Consider the following 14,942-nt stretch of genomic DNA (forward strand, 5'->3'; position numbering starts at 1 on the left):
TAAAAACATCCGAGCGACACCGCGATAGACGTTATCTCTTCAATATGTTCTTTTTTACATGTTGTCGTTTGTTTTTCATAGACACACCGCCGATTTTGAGACTCGAAATTTTCCCCTTCAAACCGACATTACAAGTGAGGTATTTCGGAAAAGAAGAATTATTCTTGGCGGTGTCTTCGAGGTATAAAGATATTTTACTAGTTACTCCTGTCGGTGTATTCGAGCTAGATATTTTCTAATAAATATTGAGCGGATTAAGATTGTTTTTCTGAAGTATTTAGAGTTGAATTTTTAGTTTACAATTTTCTTTCCGAACGTCGGACGTTTTAGTGCAGTAATTCATAGTTGTGAATTTGACACTTAGCTCGTGCCCGAAAAGAATTTGAGTTCGTGTGGTGAAGTGAGAAGTTCTTAGGATTGGTAAGACCCGTTTTATTCCTGTCCGTATTACCGGTGATTTTCCTGTGCTCCATCGCTTCTTTCCGAGTGTATTTATTTGTAATTTATTTTATTTCTTTGATCTTTCTTTCTCAAGTGGAGTTTGTCTGTCAGGTTCCTTATTGCGAGCAACTCTAATTTGGAACTACCAGGCTCCTTATCTTGGGGAGAGGGGTCGCTAATTTCCGATCTCCGGATCACCGCGGCCTTTTCGGCGAATTACCCTGTCTGGTCTGACTCGAGTCGTGAATTAGTGGATGTGCCGATGTATACCCTGAGTGAAATTTATTTCTTTGATCTTTCTTTCTCAAGTGGAGTTTGTCTGTCAGGTTCCTTATTGCGAGCAACTTTTATTTGGAACTACCAGGCAAAACTCCTTATCTTGGGGAGAGGGGTCGCTTATTTCTGATCTCCAGATCACTGCGGTCTTTTAGGTTAATTACCCTGCCCGGTCTGACTCGAGTCGTGAATTGGTGGATGCGCCGACGTATACCCTGAGGGGAATTTATTTCTTTGATCTCTCTTTCTCAAGTGGAGTCGGTCTGTCGGGTCCCTTATAGCGAGCAACTCTCACTTGGGACCACCAGGCAGAACTCCTTATCATGTTGAGAGGGGTCGTTTATTTCTGATCTCCGGATCACAGTCGCATTATCGGCGAGTATTTTGCCCTAGTTCCCTTGATATCAATTTTGGTGGATGCGCCAATACAAGACCTGATTCGAATATATTGTTCAGGCCTGTTTTCTCGAATGAAGAGGTATCAAACCAGACCGTACGGAATACAGAATAGGTTGTCACATCTGAATTATTAGACTACATTACACACGTATGCTTTCCACGGCTGTCCGCACTTAACCGTTTTTATCATTGCTCATTTGGCCTGGTCACTGCTTACTCATTTCTGCTGCTTGATATACGCCACCTGCTCACCTCGCTCAGTTCTCGTTCCGTACCGTGTTGCATTGTAAATATTTGCTTTTGGTGTTTAGTAGCCTTTTGCATTATTGTATATATAGGATAGTGTTGTATATAATTTGTTGTTGTACATAAGGGAACGAATAGAGTTAAATATAATGTGTTTCGTCAGAGTGTCTTTTATTTGTCTCATAGACATTTATTGCCATTTAGTGAAAGAAATCACCAATCGCTCTTACCTTAGATTGAATCCTTCTCCAACTGTTTAAAAGCTACCCAGGGTCGATAAAAGTGAGCGACCTAAGGAATTGCGACCTTATAAAACCTATCGCAATTAGCGCCCGAGGTAATAAAGAAGGGAAAAAGTATACAATCAACAATCCGAAGGAAGTCCCCGTCACAATGTTCGCAATGTTTATGAAACGCCTTGTATATTATTTGCTGATAGTTTATTCCTCATTTGACTTTTTTGTATCTCTGTTCTTTACCATATTATTACAGAAAATTTTTTACTGGTGGCCATTGACCTGGGGTCCTTCTGCCTAAATTATATTATTATTTTTCATTTTTAACTTATTTGTTGTTTTCAATATTTCACTTATTTATTTGTGTATAGTAGCTCGGTATATGAATGGCGATTTAATACCATGCTAATTTCAAATCCTTATTAAAATAAGAAATATATTAAATGCTATTATAATTTGTGGATATATAAGAAATCAAATTATTAATGTTGATTTAATTATGTTTGAGTTTGATAAATAAGTCATTTCATTTTTATACTTTTTAAAATCTGTAATGATCTATGTACCGTATGTATCTATCATTTAGACGAAATAAATCAATTATACTTTTTTGGAATTATTATTTCACCCTGATTAATGGCTCCACTACCGGCTTTCAAAAAACCTTTTTTCTTAGTTGGAAGTCACTTCGTTGACTTCGATTGGAGGCGCTTCGATCGGGAGTTGCAAATCTATGCAACCGATTCACTTCTCACCCGATGATTTGAGAATGGGAGAGGGCGCACCTATAATTTGGCCCGAGAGAGACTAGTCAAAACTCAATTTGTACAGTTTTAGATATTTTTAATTTAATTTTGGTTGGTTATTAAAATTTTGTCAATTTTGGAATTGTATTTCAAGACAAAAATCGTATATATCATAAAAATAAATCAGATTGCGAAGGATTCGGCACAATGTTGTCATAATTTAGATACCTAATTATATTGAATGACTAAATTGAAGAACAGATAAATGTCGGTGATTCATCATTGAATTTGGATAAATATTCCCCATTGCTCCTTAATCTTTATTTTAATGATGACTAGTTTCACTAGTTTCGAAACTAGTCGACCTTACAATAAAGATTGTGGGACAAAGGACTCTTTCCCCAATTTCAATATTGAATTATCTTCATCAAGTTGACTCCTTTATTTTCTATAATTATTTGTTAATAATTCATTGAAAGTGTAATGAAATTCACGTTTGTTGTAGTAACTTCGAGTGCAATGTTTACAAAAAGAGAAGACCTCATAGATGCAATGAGAAGTTGCGAAAATTTTCACAGAATTGTTCCATTTTCGATAAACATTTGAAAATCTTTTTTTCTGAATAAGAATATCACTTGAAATTTACCTTTTCGAAATCCGTACAGAATAGGCAACTTTTCAACTTAAAATGTAGAAAAAAAACCAGTGCTTTTTTCCTATACCACCTTAGATCGAATTAGGTACAAAAAAACACTTCCTCCAGAACGTGAATTTTAAACATTTTTTTCAGAATCCCTGTAGAATATTTTGTACTATTTTTCAGTGCATGAATCGAAGCAATAACTCAACGATATTCATGGAAAAAAACTGATTCGAAAAGTATTTAATTGTACCTTTGACATAAGAGAAAGAATTCAAAGTGAAAAAATTTAACATTTTCATAAAACATAAAATACATATCTCGAAAACTGAGACTTTAACATCAGGTAGAGCACATTCTGATCTACATTCCGTTTTCTTTTGACGTGGTCTTTTTGGGCTACCCTGTATATACTGTTATATTTCTTGGAAGGAAGAATATATGAGATTGAGGAATACTATATCCCATAATATGAGCAATAATCAGTTTTGTAATGCAGTAAGCTATGTAGAATATGCTACTTTCCATAGCACTTGAAGTACAAAGCTTTCATGTAGATAGGATTGAATGTTACTGACCGTGATTATATGAGATTTCTGTGGAAGAATTCAGACGATAATATTAAGTTATTCAGGCATTGCAGAATCGTTTTTGAGATGATCATTAGCCCTTGCCTCTTTGATGCCGTTATATTGTATCACCTTCAGAGGACATTCCATGATTCAAGGATGAAAAGGTATAAGTTACTATTCCACAGATGTTATTGAAACACTACAATGTAGCTCTTACGTATAAAGAATGTGTGACAAGTGTAAATAGTGTGGATTAACTCTCAAATTTCAGAAGCGAAAAGTTGATATCATGAATGATTTCGAATACGATTTGGGAGGGTGTACCTGATTGTGATATACTTGATGCTAGTAAATTGACTAGACGTGCTAATTATATGGAAGACTCTGTGATGAGTTGAGAAAAAGGTTTCGTATTGATTATTTGGAGATCTTCTTCTTCTTCTTAGTGCAGCGCTTATCCAAACTGAGGCCCAGTGGCCCATTGTTCATCGTTCTGGAAAGACTCAGATCCTCAGACAGAAATGTCGCGAGCCTGGCAGGAGTGGTCCCTCTCACCTTAGGAATAGCAGGTATTGAATTTTCTCAACCCAGTTAAGTTACCACAGTTGAATATAGAGAGCAACTCGTCAATCCCATTCTCTTCAAATGTTTATTGAACAGATGGTCAGTCAATGCGCCGATTACCAGACTAAGTTGTTTCCTCTCTAGCAACTGGAGTATTTTGACCCCAGGGCGCGAGGAGGGTCTCTCAATGAGAATCCTCGACCACCTTAGCCCATCTTCTGTACTCCATTCCAAGGAAAATTCCTTGTTCAGCCAACTCCTGAATAAGCTTCTGACAGATGTGCGACAGATTGATAACGCAGGCTCCAGACCTACAAATGCTGCTCGTTGGCCTTATTCGTTTGATTCTCAACATGCTTGTTCCACAAAAGTTTGCGGTCCAATATCACCCCGAGGTAACGAACCTGCTCGGCTAGAGGGAGCCCAACCTCATACAGACTAGGAAGTCTCATGTTTCCAGGCACCCTCTTACTAGTAAAGAGAACCATCCTTGTCTTACTAGGATTTACCTAGAGCTCATTTTTTCAAGCACCATCGTTCAACCAGTCGCAGAGCATTCTGCATCAGATCTACAATGATACTGACTACCTTACCTCTGATCACAAGGTTGTCCGCATATGCCACCACAGTATTTGGAGATACTAAAGAGTCATCGTAAGAGTGGGGTTCCTGACAATTGAGAGTTGGTGAATTCGTTTTAATCGAAAGAGGACAGTACTCCAATTCCCATTCAGCAAAGTTGATGTAACACGCCAAGTATTAGGCAATATTCCATCTATGGAAGATTCTTGCTGTTCTAATTTTCAAGCGAAGTTCTTTTTTACTATATTTCAATCCCAAGAGGAATTTCTTCTTATAATTTTCTAATTTCAAAGGAGATTGTTCTTCGTAAGGTTCCAATCGCAAAGGGGGTGCGAAAGTCCCAACAAAATTCTCGCCGATAAATCAAATCTCGAATTTCATGAAGTTGGAGAACTCAAAGATTTTCGAATTAGAATCTTATTTTTTATTATTTCAGTCAATTCTGCGTATAAAAATAGGGGGTGTTACTTAAAGGTTCTCTATACCATAGTATAAGGAATGGATAGTAAGCCAACCGCCGTTTGACGGCAAGGAACTGGTCACTTGGAGTCGCTACTGTAGTTGGATCCGGTGTTTTACGGGTTGCCTATATCGAACACTATTGACTACCCAAAGTGGAGAAGTAACTCGATAATAGATGGCGCTGAATCATGAGCTATAGATGGCGCAGAAATAATACGATAATTCATTCAGTGGCGTGGTTGAAAAGGGGTCGCATGACTTTGCCAACAATTTTCATGTTATTATTAAGTTACCACTACATTTGAATATTCGAATATTCATTGAATATTTATTCGAATAATTGCGTTTTGCATTACGATAAAAGTTTGAATGATCACTTAACTCTCTATTCAGGAATAATTAAAACAAATTGATAGATACAATTGAATTAAAATTATTCATATACTAGTAGAAAGTGGTTTCATCCGAAGAAATACGAATAGAATTGGGATATTATCAATGAAAAAAATATAAAAATTTAATATAAGATTCAAACATATGAATTTAGCAATAAAGAGTTCTAAAAATAATAATATAAGATTCCACATTCGAAATGTAATGCCGTCTTTTAAATCGTTGGCAAAGTTTTTTCATTTGAAACCTTGCTTTTCTGTTCCCTATGCATTGTGATTTTTAGACATTTCTCTATATATCAGTGGTCGAAAATTGTTTTATTCTGAATTGAGAACCGACGAATCTTTCTATTCTTTCAAACCTGGGGTCTTGAAATGTACACACATCCTCCTCTAACTAAACTGAATCAGAAAAATAAAGTGTTTTGAATCATTCATAGAATTGAGGACGAAGTGTAATCTTGGATGATTTAATGTTCTCAAAATCCGCTCGATCATTCTTTTTGTATCTGTATACCTGTAATGAGAATGAATTTATTTATGGCATTTAGATTGTATTGCTGTGTCTTAGCGTAAGATTACTGCGTCTACAAAAGGATCTATAATTGTATTTTGAACGTTGTCATATAATGAAAATTATTTATGGATTTCCAAAATGAGGTTTTTGATTGAGAATTAGTCTCGAAAATTAGCTCCGCTTTGGATGATCGGTATTTTAATTTTCTCGATAATTTGGAACAATGAGCGATAATGAATGATACTGCTAGTCTACTTGGATGATTTTTTTATGCAATTTTTTTAATGAAAATTGTTTTGGAGTTTGAGGATGCATTAAATTGAATTTGTATTTTAGTATATCCTGAAACATACTTACTATATTTATCTTAAAATGATAAGGAAATGTCAGGCGGCAAATTTTCAAAGTGCCTGTTATGGTTTATTACATCTCTTGTCCTTAGACACTTCTATCTTTTGAGCGTTTTCTTGTGTACCTCCAATTTATTTTATTACAAGGTCAGAAGGATTATTACGACCTAGGGCCGCCTTCAGGACCGGCCAACCGGATCATAAAATACCATTTGGTACCTATTTTGCTCACTCTCAATTGAGCGGTACTTTTTCTATAGAATTTAACATGTACTTGGGTAAATATCTTATTTTCTCCTTTCTTGTTATAAGAATAAGGTTAAAACCAGAAATCATGGTTCTGCAGTTTTTGCCCATTCTTATATTATTTCTTGAGAAGGATGAGAAAGAAATTGTGAAATGAAATTGTTTCTCGTATATTTTCCATTCCTCTGAGGAATCAACAAACTGATTGGATAATTGAAAAAAAAAACTAATACTTGAAATATCCAGAAGCTATTTCAGATGCGCAATAAAAAAGAACCCTTTTTTAGAAAAACTTTAGAAATGTAATAATTTTCTCGAACAAAAGACAGTGGTGTAGAATAAGAATAGAAAAACTATCAGATCGCTCCCCGAATTTCTAAAAAGTTTCTGATTAGTAGGAACTTAATAAAACTATGTTTATAGTTGTGAGTTTTGACTGATCATGTTTTTTCAAATGATAGGAAATAACGACGCACCCCTTAAGCTGATACAAAATATGCTACTGGTTGGGTACTTTTGTGGTCTAAATGTGATAATTGAGTTCTGATTTACTTGACAGGGTTGAAGGTCAGGTTGTTGGAACAAAAACCACCTCTCAGTCCAGTTGCCGACATCAATTGAGCGGTAGTTTTTCTATAGAATTTAACATGTACTTGGGTAAATATGCTATTTTCACCTTTCTTGTTATAAGAATGAGGGTAAATACCAGAAATAATGGTTTTGCTGTTTTTGCCTATTCTTATATTTCTTGAGAAGGATAAGAAAGAAATCGTGAAATGAAAAATGAAATTGTTTCTCGTATATTTTGCATTCCTCCGAGGAATCAACAAACTGATTGGATAATTAAAAAAAAAAATAATACTTGAAACATCCAGAAGCTATTTCAGATGCGCAATAAAAAAGAACCCTTTTTAGTGAAACTTCAGAAATGAAATAATTTTCTCGAACAAAAGTCAGTGGAGTAGAATTAGAATAGAAAAAGTATCAGATCGCTCCCCTATATTTACGCCACTGGATAATTTTGGCTGGCAACAACGATTCTGATTTAAAAAATCATTTTCAGTTCTTTCTTCGTTAATGGTTGAGCTTGGATTTAATAAAGTAGCTTATTTACTTTATAAAAAAAATGCACAGCACTAAGAGTGGCTATTTGCTTAGTATGTATAAAAGAACTAAAATTCCATCTGTCTCTACCAACTCTTGAACTTTTCTTTATAAAATTTCTTTTATTTGATATTAAAACTGAATTTTCCAATTTTCAAGTTTTTTCCTTCATTTTTACCAAAAAAGATGTATTACTAGGAAACCTCTAATATTTCAAGCTCCTGAGCTATATGAAAAATCCATTGATATGTTCAATCCACAAACTACAACCCGAAAATATTGATTTCAATTTTAAATATAAGGTAAATATAAAAATAAAACATGATTTTATTTATTTTCAACATCATTGAGATATTTCAATATAACTTGGTTGTTTAAGGTAAACTTTTTTTCGAATATTCATAAAAACATGGGCTGATTTTTCGGTCAGAAAATATTATTACAGTCGAATAATGAAATACATAACTCTAAGAATCGTAAAAGGTTGGAAAAAAATGATCGAAACCAACTGTCAAATGCTAAATATAGCTTTTGAGAAATTTCATTGGAACTTACGACATTAGGAAATTAATGTTGATAGAAACTTTACCTATTCTCACTCAATCTATAACAAAACAATATCAATCGAATATTCTTCAAATACATTCAATTGCAATATCGATATTCCGGAAAATGGAGTTTATTCCATTCATAAATCCTGAAAAAACCTAGAGATATCATTTCATGACGACTGGACCTGACTAGTGATTTCATCATAACTTGTAGCATTGTTTAAGGAGAAACAATGCTTGTAGCATTGTACTTGTTTATCACAAATACACGTCACTGGCGTAAATTCTTATTGTAGAGCAGAAAAAATATCAAAATATAGAAATCTTCTGACCACTCTATTTCAAATATTTTAGTTCTTCAAAATAACATCAATTTTTTCAGAGGGCTCCACTTTACGGACCAATTTTTGACAGTAAAATTCGAGGCTTAACGTGAGTGCAACTAGATGGCGCTCAACATCAACAAAATCGAATAAAGCACTACACTGGCTTACTATCCTTTCCTTATACTATGTCTATACCTAAAATGAATACATTGAAAGTTATTGAGGAAAAATTTTAATGAAGAAAAACCGCAATTTCTAACTGTGTGGAGTTGTCTGCGAGTTCCGGAAAACACGTCTAATAGACCATCGCCGTGAATCACCCTGTATTTTTAAATATTTTTCATTTATTTCAATAATTAATTAATTTTGTATCCATCGTTTAATTTAAATTCAGTTATATATAGGGTTTTTCCATTCAATAAGAAATTAATTATCGATTCAGAGGTTGGTGTTTTCTAAATGGGACCTTCTATATGACTGGATAACAAATTATACAACAAACACAAAATTAATTAAATCTTAAAATAAATGAAAAATATTTATATATAGGGTGCCCCAACAAAAATTAAATTGAAAAACTCAATATCTTCGAAACGAATGACTTTTTTTAGAAATTTCTTACAAATCTGCGGGTAAAAAACAGCCTTGAAAAAGGTAGGGTGTCCCATTTGAGAAACAACAACTTTGCTCCATATCTGTAAAATGGTAATTAATTTGTATGACCTGTTATAGGTACCTATTTCATAAAAAATGAAAATTACTAAAAAATAGCTACTAGAGATTTTTTTATATCTCGTACAGAAATCAAGATATAGCGAAAAATTTGAAACGACCATTTCTCAGAAACGTCCTGTAACTCGAGAACGAATGAAGATCTGATATCTTATTCATTTTTTTGTTGTCTTTTGAAGGCATCGACACTAAGGTCATTCGCCTTTAACCTAACCATCACCAGACATGTACAACATCCATGACCTAGCCAGGATTCGAACCCGGTACCTTCGGCACCACAGTCGACTCTTCAGTCTACCGTACTGCCGAGGCAGTCTCGGGTATTTAAGTATTTAAAATAAATCTGGCGTTTTTGAAGATTTTTTCTCCAAATCTTAGTTTTCGAGATGCTTTCAATGAGCATCGAATTTGGTGCACCCTGTACCTAGATGATTAAATTGATGATATGATGAAAACTCATTGAGAACTATCAAGTGATTTATCTATTTTACACAGTTGAATCTGATCGCCAAATAAAACAGATTTTCATATTGATATTTATTTCAGAAACAGAAGATCTTGGGTATTGATTGTGCAAAGTATTCGATCAGTAAATAGTTATAAAATATAAAAATGGTCTCTAAATTGAATAAAATAATGTATAATTACACTAATCTAAAAAATTGACTCATCATATTGAGAAGTCATTTACAAGCATTGTAGGTATTTATGAATTGTGCTCATGGAGACATTTATGTTAAAAGAAAGACAATTAAGTTTAGGGTAGGTTATTCTGAATTAGACAGTAAACACTAATCAATCACAAAACGAGCTACCTTTCTATAATTAGAAGAATTGCAAATGAAAAATTATGGTTTAAGCTTGTACGATTAATTGTGTAGATTTTAAAAAGTATTAAAAATTAATCTTCTCATTGATTTCTCTTATGCATTTCGATATAATAATTAAAGGTGTCTGCTTGAAATTAGTTTTCTGAGATGTTTAATTTTTATACTCCATATGAACACATAGCACTCGTATAAATCAATAATTTATTGTTTATTGCCTATGCTGATTTGGTACCATATTTCAAAAACAAGAGTTACGATTTCTCGAATATTCTGGTGAGTTTAAATATAAAAATCATGAGAAATCTTTCAAAGTTTTTAGAATGATTCAGGTACTTTTTCATTTCAGGCTTTTTTAGAATCAGTTGAAGCAATAAACTATATTTTTGGCTGAGAATGATTTAATATGAATTGAATTCGAAGTGAAAGAAATATCTAACCTAAAATTACTTATACTAATATTTATATCACATTTAAAATTTTATAGCTTCAGCTATCAGCGCTTTTTTGAAATGATACATTTTTCTTAAATTTTTGAACATTCATAATCTTATTCAATGAAAATCAAGAAAAAAATGAGAAGAGTTCGGACAGTACCCCTACAGATATAATTTGTCTTGATTGAAAAAGTATCACATCTATCTTTAGTATATAAGAGTAATTGATAATTATGTAGTAGTTAGAACAGTTACATATTGCTTTGTGATTATATAAGAGTTTTTGGTTTTGTCTTATTACCTAAAACTTAAAGTTCCGATTGAAAAAAAAATAATCATTATCAAAATTGTCAATTTTCAATAATTTCAACATCGATCCTGAAACATCAACACACACTAATTCAACAAATATAAAATGATTAAATATACATATTTAATCCTAACACAAAAAGCAACCACAGCCTTGTATCTATCAATTGAGAAAAATAAACTAGTTACAACACCCTGTTTTTCAGTTAAAATTAATATTGATTAATACTGACTTCTTCTCATAAACGTATCTTAAAATTATGTCTCGCATCTTGTATTATTATTGTTGATGATTTTATTGGTCACTCTATCTCAGTTTATCAGTCACAAAACTTGGTTTTCATTTTCATTATCAGATATGCCTCATATATAAAATACTTTCAGTGAAAACTTTTCCAGTTTCATAGGGATCCCATATATCATAGATACTATACATGATGTTTAGAAATTGATAAGAAATAATTCGAAGGGCGAATTTGTGGAGTATTTTCAAAACGCTATTTCCTGAAAAAACCTTATTTCGGCAATAAACACTAGTTTTAAAGTAAATTATGGCACTTTTATCTATCTGATTCGAATTTCCCTGTCACTTAACCAAACGGCGATCAATAATTGAGTAATACAGAAATCAATCGGAACGCCAGCATCAATAAAAAGAAAACGTCAAAGCGACACGAAATAGTGTTATAACGAACGTTCATTCAAATTCATGGTCAAGAGTGCTGTGGAGAAGTTAGATTTTCTGTGACTATGAGTAGCGCTTATCTTATATCATTATCACTAACATTTGTTTACATACTTTGAATCTGGGATGAATATGGTACAAGCTGAGCGCTAGTTGTAATCACAGATAATCAACTCTAATTTCTCCACATCACTGTTGACCACGAATTTTAATGAACGATCGTTATCATAGATAGTGCGTTCAGGAATTATTGACATTCCGGGCGTTTGTGGAGAATCGAAAGAAGTAGGTTATGGCTCATTCAGTAATTTTTTGAAAAATCCACAGAAATTTTGAGTGATATTTTGGAACCAGCAGTAAAACTGCGGCTAGACTTTGAAGGGCCTACTTCGATGTCAATAATTCCCGAATGGCCTATAGATATTAGTTCTTAGATTCTTTAATACTGTCATCTAGCCTTTCACAGAAGATTTAGTCAACAAATCTATTGAAGAATGCAATTAATAATAAAGATATTGCAATGATCAGATCATTGCAATAGCAATGATCTGACGCGAAAAGCAAATTATTGTTTGAGATCTTTTCAATCGCTAAATCAATATATGAATTTATTTCGTCAAACTCATTCTTGAAAAAAAAATAAGGCATTCCGTTTGATTAGTCATGTCCGCATGTAGATAATGCAGTTCTGAAACATTTTCTGTATAGATTTTTAATTTTTTTTTACTGAAGATACCTATCAAAAACCGAATTCAATTCAGAAGATGGTATAGTATATCCAAAGTCACTTGAACTAGTAGTCCATAAAAATGCTTGGTCATAGCCACTGTATTATAATTAATGAAGTAATAAAGTATTGATATAACTTTAAAGTGCATACCGCGATCTGCTAAATACGGGGTTCATTTGAAAGTATTGTTAGGTAATAAATTCACTAGTCCCAAAGGAATTTCTGGAAACTTGGACAACCCTAGTATAATAGAAATTTTCAGCTTCCTCCAAGTGATTTTGGATAAACTATAACAGGAAATAGCATCATAATGAAAAATATATTAATTACATGCAAGAATTGATTTTTGTAGACAATTCACTTTTTTCAAAATATTATTCGCAAACTTGGAAACACCTTGTATAAACAGAGTAATTTCAATGATGTTCATTTGTGCTTATGTGTTAAAAATTGCATCCTTATTAGCAAAGATTCAAATCAACCATGTGCCGTCAAATTGATTTGAAGTCATGCTCCTGGTTTTTCAGTGACATTTGCATAGCACACCTTACAATCATTGTGACATTTCCGGTTACTTTTAATTGTGGACGTAATTTTTTCCTATTTTAAACAAAAGAACGCTTATTGATACTTTTCAAAGGCGTTTTGGATAGTATGAATAATTATATTAGAACCATATTCATCAACAAATTTTAGAAATGTTTCAATTTTTTTTTTGTCATCACTCAATAAGTCCTGGGCCTGATTACTGGCTGGCGGATAAATCGAAGATTTTTGAGAACGCCTATCCTCCAAACGACACTTGCTGAACATGTCAATCGAACGTTTGATTCAAAAGTTACAGTGATTTTAATAGACTAACTTTGTTGAATTAAGATTTGAGGTCTAGTACTGAGTAAATTGGTGCAGACCTTGAAAAAATGATACAGGGAAAGAGGCCTCTCTGAAATACATAAGTATTTTCCAGGGTTGAATCCTTCCACAAGATAAAGAATAGAAACATTAGAGGGGTGCTGATTTGAATATACTATTGAACAAGTGTATCTTGTTGAATTTCCTAAATTTGTCGTTTTATTTGTTAGGACTGAAACTTATTGAGCGACGTGTTGAATTACCTATCACCTTTTTTTCACTCTAATTTTCGTACACAATATACCTCTATACACCTCTATTTTATTTTCATCAGGTTTCGATCCTATTCCTGAATCACATTGAATATTGAAGAAATATAAACTTTTATTGAAAAACAACAGATAATTCAGAATAATTACGAATTATACATTGAGTGAAAATAATTCGAAAAGTATGGATATTGATTCTTCATAAATAAATATAATGTTATGTTTTTGGTCTGTCTGATTCCATTGAAAATTTTCAGATTGGATTGACAAAAATAATGATTTACTAAATTCTATAGCTAATGCGTTATATCATTCCTGATGGATTAGTTTAGATTCATTTGGTATGTTCAAAGAAAAAATAACAGTAAGCAATTGTCATTCGAATAGGCGGTAACTTGTAGTATTTCAAATAAATCGCTCAAGATTTAATTTAAGATCGAATTGTCAATGCCGGAATAGGAAAAATGTTGAGCTTTTGAGGATCTTAGTCATTGTTCATTGTTTTAGTATCAATACCATCACATCATAGTTTATGCAAATCGAGCATTTTAAATGTGAGAATGAGTTAGTTTACCCTGCCAGTAAATTCATTTCTCTAATGAAACACACGTGAAGCATTGTTGTAAAGAAGTAATGAAGCGAAATATATGAGAACTCTTCCCAATTGTCCATCATGAACATAAACAATACATTATCTCATCTCAGCGTGAACTCAGTGAGTGAGAAGAGGTAGTTTTCGACGACCCTGAAGGAGACTCCAAGAGGTTCGTTTGTTCAGTGCTGTGTATAGATATATCGGTATTCACAGCAACATTTACATATTTCGGTGCATTTGAGGGAGAAGGGACGTTTGGGTTTTGTATATTGGCATTCTCAGTGATGTAATGCGTTAATCGACACATCAACGGTCCGAGGTTCACCGTGTAGAATTCCACTAACTGCAGAATATCGTAGAACTTCGTTAAGCCGTTGTCCAATGTGAAAACTGTTATATTTCTCTCCTTGTCGATTATCGGCACTATTTGTTGGTGAGCTAATTTTCCTTGACATTTGTAGGTTAGGACGTATGTTCCTTCACTTGTCCGGCTGGGTCTCACTATGAACACCCTGTGAACAAAACAAAAATTGAATTTACACGAATGTGAGTAATAACTGAAGAATCTACTGAACTATTATTATTATTATTATTATTTGAACTGGGGTCGTTTTGCTTCGGTAAGCCTTCCGGGAACTGCGACCATGCAGATCTTTTGTTCACTACCCTACTCATTCATAGAAACCCAGGGAGGTCGTCAACGACGTTAATAAAATTGACAACCTCCCTAGGGGCCTTGGCCGTTACCTCTCTGGTATCCAGGACCAGCTTGCCCATGTGAATGGTTCTTAGGCCAGCCAGCTCTGGACACTTGCATATCAAGTGTTCAGCCGTTTCTACTTCCGATCCACAGAGC

General features: G+C 33.5%; 1 protein-coding gene across 3 annotated transcripts in view; it reads right to left on the reverse strand.

Annotated features, from left to right (window-relative positions):
* Positions 1-9,904: 9,904 nt before the first annotated feature.
* LOC123678795 (growth factor receptor-bound protein 10-like) overlaps positions 9,905-14,942 on the reverse strand; it is a 453,358-nt gene continuing 448,320 nt past the window's right edge. For all 3 annotated transcript variants that reach the window (XM_045616020.1, XM_045616021.1, XM_045616018.1), the window contains one exon: positions 9,905-14,598. In XM_045616020.1, coding sequence (XP_045471976.1) covers positions 14,193-14,598 — 406 coding nt within the window. In that variant the 3' untranslated portion in view covers positions 9,905-14,192. The remainder of the gene's footprint in view (positions 14,599-14,942) is intronic.

Source organism: Harmonia axyridis, chromosome 4 (assembly GCF_914767665.1).
Source record: "Harmonia axyridis chromosome 4, icHarAxyr1.1, whole genome shotgun sequence".
Lineage (NCBI taxonomy): Eukaryota > Metazoa > Arthropoda > Insecta > Coleoptera > Coccinellidae > Harmonia > Harmonia axyridis.